The sequence below is a fragment of the Haliotis cracherodii genome, unplaced genomic scaffold (genome assembly GCF_022045235.1).
Source record: "Haliotis cracherodii isolate W230 unplaced genomic scaffold, xgHalCrac1.p SCAF_6, whole genome shotgun sequence".
Taxonomy (NCBI): domain Eukaryota; kingdom Metazoa; phylum Mollusca; class Gastropoda; order Lepetellida; family Haliotidae; genus Haliotis; species Haliotis cracherodii.
Genome location: NW_027266319.1, coordinates 55,546,053 through 55,559,379, shown reverse-complemented (window position 1 = coordinate 55,559,379; position 13,327 = coordinate 55,546,053). Strand labels below are relative to the sequence as shown.

Here is a 13,327-nt window from a genome sequence, read left to right as displayed (position 1 = left end):
ATCACCGGAAAAAAATATAGCCCCATTTGCCAAACACACCAACAAGTTCAGACATTTTATCGACTAAACATATGACATGGAATTTAATGGGTGTTAATTGTCAGATTTTACTGCTGTGGGTGCAATTATTTCTTCAGTTGGCACATGCTGACAGCATAATATGTCCACTATATGTTTTCAATCTTAAGATATATTTTCCCCTCAACATCTGTCATATAACATATTACTAAACAACACAATAATTGGTAGATTTTTCTGCTGCTGGTGCAAATCTTTCCGGAGTAAGCATATGCCAATAACATAATACGTTAAATTTTAAGAAATAGTTGCGGCCGGGTAGCCAAGTGGTTAAAGCGTTCGCTCGCCACGCCGAAGACCCTGGTTCGATTCCCTACATGGGTACAAGGTGTGAAGCTCATTCTGATGTCCCCCGCTGGAATGGCTAGAATAATGCTAAAATCGGCGTAAAAACATACTCACTCACTCACTCACTCACTCACTCACTCACTCACTCTCTTAAGAAAGATATATTACTCAACACATGTCTTCACATGCGTAGCACCTGGTGATATATTTGTAAACGTTGCGATGAAAGTTTCTAAATGTATAAACTACCAGCCTGTGCACACAATTAATCAGCTACCGAAAGCAAATGCACCATGTTTTGGCTAAATATTTATCCCAAGGAAATCGATTTTGTCAGTATGCTGACCCTTTATGCCACACTGTCCTGGGGCACAGTACAAGATCAGCTGGGTGTTATCTGTCTGCTTGGCATGCTTGTGCTGTGATCAGTTTGTGTTGGAGACGAGATACGATGACACGAAGGGATTACGCCGAGACTTGTTGTGTTTCCATAAGTCATAGGGATACACTTGTATGGGTTCAGACACTTCGTCCAGTCGTGTCATCTGAAATGTATGGGGATCCTATCATTTATCGACATGCATACCTATCTATTGAAGTTAAATTATTTACAAATGACGTGTAACTTATTCCGAGTGACCCATATGTTTGATAGTTTCATAACCAATTGCTTATGATATAGCCACTAGCAGCCACTAACAAACCTCGGTGGTTTACTTCACATGTGGTTATTATATAGTTGGGATCGTACATTGCAGTATCGTCACTTGAATCATCATCACTTTATCCTTCTCAGCTCATCGTCACCCTTCTCCTCCTGGTAAAACACACATGTGGAACTGCAGCACGAACGTTTCACAATACGACCCTGATTTCATCAAGCCTCCAACAGCCCCAGGTTGTCAACCAGCTGTCACAGACTCACCTCCTCTGAAGACAGCGTCCAGCCACTAGCAGCCCCCAGGTTGTCATCCAGCTGTGCCAGAGTCGTGGCTCCGATGATCACTGATGGAACAACATCCTTCTGTAGCAGCCAGCGCAGTGACACCTGGGCCATGGATTTACCTGTGGGAAGAGACAATGTACTGTGACATCAAAACTAAGTACACCAAGACGATTCTTTGTCCGTCAAATGTCTACACGTATCTCGCCGCTATGCCAACCGTGTCTCACCTCTAGGATCATCTTGTATGACACCACCATGCCCATCTCGTAAGTCAGCACCATTCTCACTGGTACTATGCCAGGCACTGAGCATACTTTTTGTTCATCTTCTATACCTATCATGTTTAGGTCACTACTATGCCCATCCTTTGTTCATCTGCTATGTATTTGTTGATGTCACTGCTATGCCCATCCTTAGTTCATCATCTTTGGACATGCTTATGTCACTACTATGCCAATCCTTAGTTCATCATCTTTGTACATGTTTATGTCACTGCTATGCCCATCCTTTGTTCATCTGCTGTACCTATCATGTATATGTCAGTTCCATGCCCATCCTTTGTTCATCTGCTGTACCTATCATGTATATGTCAGTTCCATGTCCATACTTTGTTCATCTGCTATGCCCATCATGTATATGTCAGTTCCATGTCCATACTTTGTTCATCTGCTATGCCCATCATGTATATGTCAGTTCCATGCCCATCCTTTGTTCATCTGCTATACCTATCATGTATATGTCAGTTCCATGCCCATACTTTGTTCATCTGCTACGCCTATCATGTATATGTCAGTTCCATGCCCATCCTTTGTTCATCTGCTATACCTATCATGTATATGTCAGTTCCATGCCCATACTTTGTCCATCTGCTATCCTTATCATGTATATGTCAGTTCCATGCCCATCCTTTGTTCATCTGCTATACCTATCATGTATATGTCAGTTCCATGCCCATACTTTGTCCATCTGCTATCCTTATCATGTATATGTCAGTTCCATGCCCATCCTTTGTTCATCTGCTATACCTATCATGTATATGTCAGTTCCATGCCCATCCTTTGTCCATCTGCTCTACCTATCATGTATATGTCAGTTCCATGCCCATCCTTTGTCCATCTGCTATGTCTTTCATGTATATGTCACTACCATGCCCATCCTTTGTTCATCTGCTAAACCTATCATGTATATGTCAGTTCCATGCCCATACTTTGTTCATCTGCTACGCCTATCATGTATATGTCAGTTCTATGCCCATCCTTTGTTCATCTGCTCTACCTATCATGCATATGTCACTACCATTCCCATCCTTTGTCCATCTGCTATATCTATCATGCATATGTCAGTTCCATGCCCATCCTATGTTCATCTGCTACGCCTATCATGTATATGTCACTACCATGCCCATCCTTTGTTCATCTGCTATACCTATCATGCATATGTCAGTTCCATGCCCATCCTTTGTTCATATGCTATACCTATCATGTATATGTCAGTTCCATGCCCATCCTATGTTCATCTGCTACGCCTATCATGTATATGTCAATTCCATGCCCATCCTTTGTTCATCTGCTACGCCTATCATGTATATGTCAGTTCCATGCCCATCCTTTGTTCATCTGCTACGCCTATCGTGTATATGTCAGTTCCATGCCCATCCTTTGTTCATCTGCTACGCCTATCATGTATATGTCAGTTCCATGCCCATCCTTTGTCCATCTGCTACGCCTATCATGAATATGTCAGTTCCATGCCAATACTTTGTCCATCTGCTACGCCTATCATGTATATGTCAGTTCCATGCCCATACTTTGATCATCTGCTATACCGATCATGTATATGTCAGTACCATTCCCATCCTTTGTCCATCTGCTACGCCTATCATGTATATGTCAGTTCCATGCCCATACTTTGTTCATCTGCTATACCTATCATGTATATGTCAGTACCATGCCAACCATCTATCCTCCACTCTGCCTGACCCATGTTAGTACCGTGTGTGTTTGCGATGTCCCGCACAGCATCGATGATGGCCCACATCTGATTATTCTCCTGTACAGTGTCCCAGCTGCCGGCATCCTTTTCTCTCCTCCAACCATGACGTCCTGTCGTCGGGGGAGACTCTCTTGTGTACTTCCCAGAAAGAAGACCTCTGGTCCGGAAATAGTGGACATTTTAATGTAACTGCCAGAGTCATATAAAACAATAGTATACATACACACTCCTCATGGATGTAGGGCATTATGAGATATATAGTTATGATCGGTCAGAAGAAAGATAAATGACTGCCAAAAACTGACACCCCAACACGCCGAAACATTGCATCTGGGCCATGCAATTTCTCCATGTACGTGGGTAGGGGATCATTTTATATTTTAACATTTCAGCAAAGTGTTGTTGATTCTTATTGTCCACAGTTACACGTAACAACATGATGAACGCTGAAGGGCTATTGGCATGCTTCAACTGGGAGAGTCCTGCGAGTGTAGGCCAATATGTTCATTGTGTCAGTCTGAGATTTGCAGACTGAGGATAAGGTTTCTGCGGACATAAAATGTTAATGATTCACCCCGCATAGGGCGCTTTAGATCATCAACACAAGTCCAGGATTAATTAATCAGAAGCCAGATTATATGTTCACTTTCGCCAGGCCACCGGGTGTCAAGTTAATCAGCAGACGATTAAAAATCCTCTACAGGCACCTAATCTGCATGCTCGGCGACCGCTTGTTGTACCGCCGTTTACAAATCGACACATTCTAGGCAGACACAAATGGTGTTTACAGCGTAGAAACTGGTGGAATCTTTTTATGTTTTCAGATGAGACCAGATCCACTCTGGTGAGAGGGTATATAATGATATGGGGCGAGATCACTATGATTGCCAGAACGCCACTTCAAATTGTCCATGGAAGGTGACGGGACATACTGGCGCCACCAGTTTGTTTTAAGACGATAACGCTCATGTCCACAGTGCACGTATTTCACATTGTCCAGCAGCAGAATATCACCAGACTCCAATGGTCAGTCATGAGTCCTGACTCATTTCACATAGAGCACATACAGGACATGATCGGGGGACGTGTTGCTGACGTCAAAGGCCGCCCGCTATGTCAGCCGAACTTACTCTAACATAGACTTACGATAATCATACGCTAACGGGAAGAGACCCTTGATCCAACTCACCCCTTTAGAGGGCCCCAAGGCAGCACCCCTAATCCGTCTGTCTTGCACACCTGGAGGGGTTCGTACTCTGACTCCCGACACACCAGGCTGTACTGTTGCTGGAAAATAATACTGCATATGATGCTATACTATTCATTCAGTTCAATCTATAATATCCTACCTGTAAGCTGATGAAGGGTTACAGCTATAATGTCTTACCTGTAAGCTGATGAAGGGGTTCCAGCTACAATGTCCTCCCTGTAAGCTGATGAAAGGGGTTCCAGCTATAATGTCCTACCTGTAAGCTGATGGAGGGGCTCCAGCTATAATTTTCCTACCTGTAAGCTGCTGAAGGGGTTCCAGCTATAATGTCCTACCTGTAAGCTGATGAAGGTATTCCAGCTATGAATGTCCTACCTGTAAGCTGATGAGGGGTTCCAGCTATAATGTCCTACCTGTAAGCTGATGAAGGGGTTCCAGCTATGAATGTCCTACCTGTAAGCTGATGAGGGGTTCCGTCTACGGTGTCCTACCTGTAAGCTGATGAGGGGTTCTGTCTATGGTGTCCTACCTGTAAGCTAATGAGAGTTCCGTCTATGGTGTCCTACCTGTAAGCTGATGAAGGGGTTCATGCCCAGCTTCTCTGTAGTACAGGCAATCTTCTGTAGCTGCCAACCCACCACGTTGCTGGCACCGACGTAGCGCACCTTCCCACATCGAACCAGGTCATGAAATGTGCGGACTGTGTCTTCAATAGGAGTGCCATCATCCCAGTTGTGCATCTGGAACACAATTTCACATTGCACATTTAGTACCTTTCTTTACCATAGAAACATGGTTTAACCAAAATACTATAAAAAAGTCAGATTCAATTAAAGGCAAGGGCACATTTACTACAAGTGATCTTTATTCCAGCACATTGTGATGAGCACAAATTCAAAACACTGGTGGCACAGATCCACACACTACTGGCACAGGTCCACACACTACTGGCACAGGTCCACACACTACTGGCACAGATCCTCACACTGCTGGCACAGATCCACACACTACTAGTACAGATCCGCACACTACTAGTACAGATCCGCACACTACTGGCACAGATCCACACACTACTGGCACATATCCACACACTACTGGCACAGATCCACACACTACTAGTACAGATCCACACACTACTAGTACAGATCCGCACACTACAGGCACAGATCCACACACTACAGGCACAGTTCCACACACTACTGGCACAGATCCACACACTACTAGTACAGATCCACACACTACTGGTACAGATCCGCACACTACTGGCACAGATCCACACACTACTGGCACAGATTCACACACTACTAGTACAGATCCGCACACTACTGGCACAGATCCACACACTACTAGTACAGATCCACACACTGCTGGCACAGATCCGCACACTACTGGCACAGATCCACACACTACTAGTACAGATCCACACACTGCTGGCACAGATCCACACACTACAGACACAGATCCAGACACTACAGGCACAGATCCACACACTACTGGCACAGATCCACACACTGCTGGCACAGATCCAGACACTGCAGGCACAGATCCACACACTACTGGCACAGATCCAGACACTACAGGCACAGATCCAAACACTGCTGGCACAGGTCCACACACTACTGGCACAGATCCACACACTACTGGCACAGATCCTCACACTGCTGGCACAGATCCACACACTACTAGTACAGATCCGTACACTACTAGTACAGATCCGCACACTACTGGCACAGATCCACACACTACTGGCACATATCCACACACTGCTGGCACAGATCCACACACTACTAGTACAGATCCACACACTACTAGTACAGATCCGCACACTACTGGCACAGATCCACACACTACAGGCACAGATCCACACACTACAGGCACAGATCCACACACTACTAGTACAGATCCACACACTACTGGTACAGATCCGCACACTTCTGGCACAGATCCACACACTACTGGCACAGATCCAAACACTACTAGTACAGATCCGCACACTACTGGCACAGATCCACACACTACTAGTACAGATCCACACACTGCTGGCACAGATCCACACACTACAGACACAGATCCACACACTACTGGCACAGATCCACACACTACAGACACAGATCCAGACACTACAGGCACAGATCCACACACTACTGGCACAGATCCACACACTGCTGGCACAGATCCAGACACTGCAGGCACAGATCCACACACTACTGGCACAGATCCAGACACTACAGGCACAGATCCAAACACTGCTGGCACAGGTCCACACACTACTGGCACAGATCCACACACTACTGGCACAGATCCTCACACTGCTGGCACAGATCCACACACTACTAGTACAGATCCGTACACTACTAGTACAGATCCGCACACTACTGGCACAGATCCACACACTACTGGCACATATCCACACACTGCTGGCACAGATCCACACACTACTAGTACAGATCCACACACTACTAGTACAGATCCGCACACTACTGGCACAGATCCACACACTACAGGCACAGATCCACACACTACAGGCACAGATCCACACACTACTAGTACAGATCCACACACTACTGGTACAGATCCGCACACTTCTGGCACAGATCCACACACTACTGGCACAGATCCAAACACTACTAGTACAGATCCGCACACTACTGGCACAGATCCACACACTACTAGTACAGATCCACACACTGCTGGCACAGATCCACACACTACAGACACAGATCCACACACTACTGGCACAGATCCACACACTACAGGCACAGATCCACACACTACTGGCACAGATCCACACACTACTGGCACAGATCCACACACTACTGGCACAGATCCACACACTACAGGCACATATCCACACACTACTGGCACAGATCCAAACACTACTGGTACATATCCACACATTACAGGCACAGATCCACACACTACTGGCACAGATCCACACACTACTGGTACATATCCACACATTACAGGCACAGATCCACACACTACAGACACAGATCCATATACGACAGGCACAGATCCACACACTACTGGCACAGATCCACACATTACTGGCACAGATCCACACACTACAGACACAGATCCACACAATACAGACACAGATCCACACACTACAGGCACAGATCCACACACTTTAGACACAGATCCACACCCTACTGGCACATGTCCACACACTACAGGCACACATCCACACACTACAGGCACAGATCCACACACTACAGGCACAGATCCATACACTATAGACACAGATCCACACACTACAGACACAGATCCATATACGACAGGCACAGATCCACACAATACAGACACAGATCCGCACACTACTGGCACAGATCCACACACTACAGGCACAGATCCACACACTACAGGCACAGATCCACATACGACAGGCACAGATCCACACACTATAGACACAGATGCACACACTACTGGCACAGATCCACACACTACAGGCACACATCCACACACTACTGGCACAGATCCACACACTACAGGCACAGATCCATACACTGCAGGCACAGATCAACACACTACAGGCACAGATCCACACACTACAGGCACAGATCCACACAGATCCACACACTACAGACGCAGATCCACATACGACAGGCACAGATCCACACACTACTGGCACAGATCCACACACTACAGGCACAGATCCACACACTACAGACACAGATCCACATAGGACAGGCACAGATCCACACACTGCAGGCACAGATCCACACACTACAGACACAGATCAACACATTACAGGCACAGATCCACACACTACTGGCACAGATCCACACACTACTGGCACAGATCCACACACTACAGACACAGATCCACATAAGACAGGCACAGATCCACACAATACAGACACAGACCCACACACTACTGGTACATATCCACACACTACTGGCACAGATCCACACACTAGAGACACAGATCCACATAGGACAGGCACAGATCCACACACTACAGGCACAGATCCACACACTACTGGCACAGATCCACACACTACAGGCACAGATCGACGCACTACAGACACAGATCGTAAATACGACAGGCACAGATCCACACACTACTGGCACAGATCCACACACTACAGGCACAGATCCATACACTACAGACACAGATCCACATAGGACAGGCACAGATCCACACACTACAGACACAGATCCACACACTACTGGCACAGATCCACACACTGCTGGCACAGATCCACACACTACAGACACAGATCCACATAGGACAGGCACAGATCCACACACTGCAGGCACAGATCCACACACTACAGACACAGATCAACACATTACAGGCACAGATCCACACACTACTGGCACAGATCCACACACTACTGGCACAGATCCACACACTACAGACACAGATCCACATAGGACAGGCACAGATCCACACACTACAGGCACAGATCCACACACTACTGGCACAGATCCACACACTACAGGCACAGATCCACGCACTACAGACACAGATCGTAAATACGACAGGCACAGATCCACACACTACTGGCACAGATCCACACACTACAGGCACAGATCCACACACTACAGGCACAGATCCACACACTACAGACACAGATCCACATAGGACAGGCACAGATCCACACACTACAGACACAGATCGACACACTACTGGCACAGATCCACACACTGCAGGCACAGATCCACACACTACAGACACAGATCAACACATTACAGACACATATCCACAAACTACTGGCACAGATCCACACACTTCTGGCACAGATCCACACACTACAGGCACAGATCCACACACTACAGACACAGATCAACACATTACAGACACATATCCACAAACTACTGGCACAGATCCACACACTTCTGGCACAGATCCACACACTACAGGCACAGAACCACACACTACTGGCACAGATCAACACACTACTGGCAAAGACCCACACACTACTGGCACAGATCCACACACTACAGGCACAGACCCACACACTACTGGCACAGATCCACACACTACAGGCACAGATCCACACACTACAGGCACAGATCCACACACTACTGGCACAGATCAACACACTACTGGCACAGAACCACACACTACTGGCACAGATCCATACACTACAGACACAGACCTACTCACTACAGGCACAGATCCACACACTACAGGCACAGATCCACACACTACAGGCACAGATCCATACACTACAGGCACAGACCCACTCACTACAGGCACAAATCCACTCACTAGAGGCACAGATCAACACACTACAGGCACAGATCCACACACTACAGGCACAGATCCACACACTACAGGCACAGACCCACACACTACACAGTACTCACCTGGTACAGATCCACGTAATCTGTCTGCAGTCTCTCAAGACTGTTCTGGATGCTCTGGACAATATGGCGGCGACTCAGACCTACCCCATATGGCATGTTTCCTCTCACCTTTGTTGCAACAACAACTTGATCACGTGATTGTCTGAAACCGTAGGCAATAGTTTAAGTGTCGGAAAGAAAGAAATGTTTGCAAATACGTCATCGTGTCAGAAGAAAAGGAAATTGGTGCATTATACTACCAGTCGATAATGGTCATCTCCGTAGATGTAAATTAAATCCTGTCGCGGCATTTGACATTTCCGGTGGATGTAGGTCAAATCCCTTGCTGGTATTCCTATCGGGGTATAATAGTGGTCAATCACTCACTCACTCACTCACTTTCTAGATATGCTGCAAAAGGTCGTAGGTGGTGGTCAGTGATAGGAGTTTTATAACAACATACTTTGTGAGCCAGGATCCAATGAACTTCTCAGACAGTCCTTGTGAGTAAACGTCGGCGGTGTCGAGGAAGTTGCCTCCCCACTCGACGTAGCGGTCCAGCACCTGGTGGGAATATTCCTCTGTGGCCTGGCCGGGTCGGCTGCCCTGCATCTGATCAAGTGATGTTTTTTTATGCTGTCGCCAGGAATGACCCAGAATGTGTCCATAACGCATACATTCAAAGAATGGACGCAGAAAAATCACAATTGCATCCCGAGGGACGCTCAATAATATTCATTGTACCAAATTTCTAAAAAGAAGTATAAAGGTCCCGTAATTAAAGTAATTATGAAATCTTACAGTACAGTACACTCCACCGTTTCATTACATTACAGGACCTTCATGCAGTAAACTACGGTTATAGCGAACACGCTTATAACGAACTGACGGATATAACGAACATACGTTTTTGGTCCCGACTATTTGCTGTAGTTATGCTGTGCATATACTTATAACGAACTACGTTTATAACGAACTAAAATTAGTAGTCCCTTTGAGTTCGTTATAACCGTACCTTACTGTATTTCTGTAGGGACCCTTGAAATTAATAAGTGGGAGTCACTTGGATCCGAAGTTTTGTAAGCCAATGTAAAACCTCTTATAGACTTATTTTATCACGAGATGTCAGAATATGTAGATGATAGTTGTATCTTAAGAATGCCAATATACAATCAAATGTCACACTTTACAGCGGTGGGGCATCCGTGTAAGAATATAGGCCCTCAGCAAGCTACGATATTCGGATATGCCAACAAAATGGATCCGACGGTCAGGTTCTTGCTGTATTCGTACGACGGTGCGGATGGTTGCTCATTATAACAACCTCTGGATTGTCCATTTCGGTCTCGATTAAAGACTGTCGGACGGAATGTGAACATTGTCCGTAAATATTGGGAAGCATGTTTTGAATTAGATTTGTGTCCTGAAGTGTTGATTACTCCATCAACATCCAGACAGCAATACTTCATTTTTTATAATCACCTCTCTGCTCTGGTGGATAGAGCCGTCGCTGTACTTGCTGTTAACTGCCTTGTGCTCAGCATTAAGGGGCTAAAACAAGGACTGGTCCGCTCGGAGTCAGTATACTGTGTCTGAGTTGGGTATTCATGTTAAACTGCGACATATCAGCTCACCTTGTTTACGATCATACATTCACGTGTACATGTTTGTGAGCGTTTATCAGTTTTCTGTCCGTGTATATAATAATTGCATACAGCCCGGCTTAGGGATCTACCATTTGTTATTCTTGGGGTCTGGGATTTCTGTCGAAATACATAAATGGTTCTCTAATATTTTTGAAAATATAATTTACTTCAGACTGTAAAAAAAAAGAAAAAGAAATGGGCTGCCACAATATTTCCATTGATGCCAGGTGGTTTTCTTAAAAGAATTCAAGGTCATTGTTTAAAAAGACATATACATGAATTTATCATGACGCATGCAGTATATTACTGATATACATCTAGGTCAGTCCCGTGCAAGGTCAACGTATCACAAGATAGCACACACGTAGTTTCAATTTAGTTCAACGATGGGGTTGTTGTAATCCGTTGAACGTCTCTATTATACATACTAATATCAATAATTTCCCCTCAAAATGAAAACTATAAACATTTTCTTTTCATATCACTTTTGGCTATGTGAAAGTGCACAAAACACGAGCCGTGACACCGCTTACCACAAACTCCCTTAGACCTTAAGAAAGACGCATTTGTCGTTCTTGCATTACCAAACTCACCCCAGCATTGCCAAACGTCATCGTGCCGAGACATATGTTGGCCACCTTCAGTCCAGACCTCCCCAAGAAGTTGTAGGAAAGTTTACTCTCCTCTGGTACAGCTGCCATCTTTGTTTTAGGGCGAGTAACGTCGACACCAGCAGGATACTCGTTTGCAATCTATCGGTCTCTGTCAGCTGATGGATGTAGGTTTGCAATCCTGAGTGTTGATCTGCGCTGTGAAAAGGCCAGGAAGGCTCTGAAGAAACTATTTGTTTGTTTGTTTGTTTGTTTTGGTTGAACGCCGCACTCAGCAATATTACAGTTATATGACGGCGATCTGTAAATAATCAATTCTGGGCCTGAATATCCAGTGATAGACATCATGAGCATCGATCTACGCAATTTGGATACGATGACATGCATCAATCAAGGCAGACCTATTCTTTACCCGGATCTGCGCGGATCCTGAAGAAATGAAGTAAACACAGGTAAGTAAGTTGGGTTGAATGCAACTTTGAACAGGATTCCAGTTGCATTACGGTGTGTCAGCTTGGTGTGGGAAGAAAGCCCAAGTGATGCAGGCCTCAGACGTTTACTATTTGGTTTAGCCCACGAGCACGGGTATGCTGCTGAAAGAATCGGCCGAACAGTGACTTGAAACCGTGATCATAGGTTTCTGTCGTGCCCATGGGACGCAACTCAGTCAGTGAAACTAGTAGCGTTACCACCTAGTCTGGATCAGAGCCTTATAGTCAACAACAAATATTTTTCCCCAGGGTATTATTTTTGTCGCTCATACAGAAATAGTTGACACATCGAGAACGTTATATTAGTCGTTGTACACTCTCTTGACCACCAAAAACTAATTGGTCTAAATAGAAGCTGTACTACTCTGAAATTGTAAGGGTTATTTTATAACGGAAAGTAATAGAGAATTATTTGATCATGTGATTGTCCCATTGGTGTAAAGCAAGGGGTGTACTAAGTCCAATCTTGTTTTTTCAGCAGTGATGACTTATCAGCTTTGTAGGGCGCCGCCAACACAGTGTTTAGCTTTATACTAGTTTTATATAGCCCTCGATACAGTGTCATGCGAACAGTAGTATTACAATGAAAGAAGGTTTGAGGTAGTAAATTGGGTGATTGACCTGGGGGGTGTTTAAATTTGAGGTCGTCTCACTGCAGAATTGATACCTCTTATCTTTAATCTCGAACAGAGTGCTCTGACAGAATCTGAATCAAACATCCTTCAATGTCATGATACAATGAATAATAAATATTTGTGTGTGTTATTG

The 13,327-nt window shown here is 45.3% G+C and overlaps 1 protein-coding gene across 1 annotated transcript; it reads right to left on the bottom strand.

Moving 5' to 3' along the window:
* Positions 1 to 505: 505 nt before the first annotated feature.
* Positions 506 to 12,173, bottom strand: LOC139445000 (1-deoxyxylulose-5-phosphate synthase YajO-like). The gene is made up of 8 exons (XM_071226040.1): positions 12,051 to 12,173; positions 10,275 to 10,423; positions 9,833 to 9,974; positions 5,081 to 5,254; positions 4,494 to 4,591; positions 3,304 to 3,461; positions 1,292 to 1,431; positions 506 to 911 (listed from the first exon to the last, which is right to left on the bottom strand). The coding sequence occupies exons 1-8, from the start codon at positions 12,156 to 12,158 to the stop codon at positions 792 to 794; spliced, it is 1,089 nt and encodes a 362-aa protein (XP_071082141.1). The 5' UTR covers positions 12,159 to 12,173; the 3' UTR covers positions 506 to 791.
* Between the last annotated feature and the right edge of the window lie 1,154 nt (positions 12,174 to 13,327).

Excerpts from the sequence above, each read along its gene's own strand:
- LOC139445000 (XM_071226040.1), bottom strand. The coding sequence starts at position 12,158 with ATGGCAGCTGTACCAGAGGAGAGTAAACTTTCCTACAACTTCTTGGGG. Across the intron at positions 5,255-9,832 it reads ATTACGTGGATCTGTACCAG|ATGCACAACTGGGATGATGG; the intron begins GTGAGTACTGTG and ends ATTGTGTTCCAG. Across the intron at positions 1,432-3,303 it reads GGACATCGCAAACACACACG|GTAAATCCATGGCCCAGGTG; the intron begins GTACTAACATGG and ends CTCTTCCCACAG.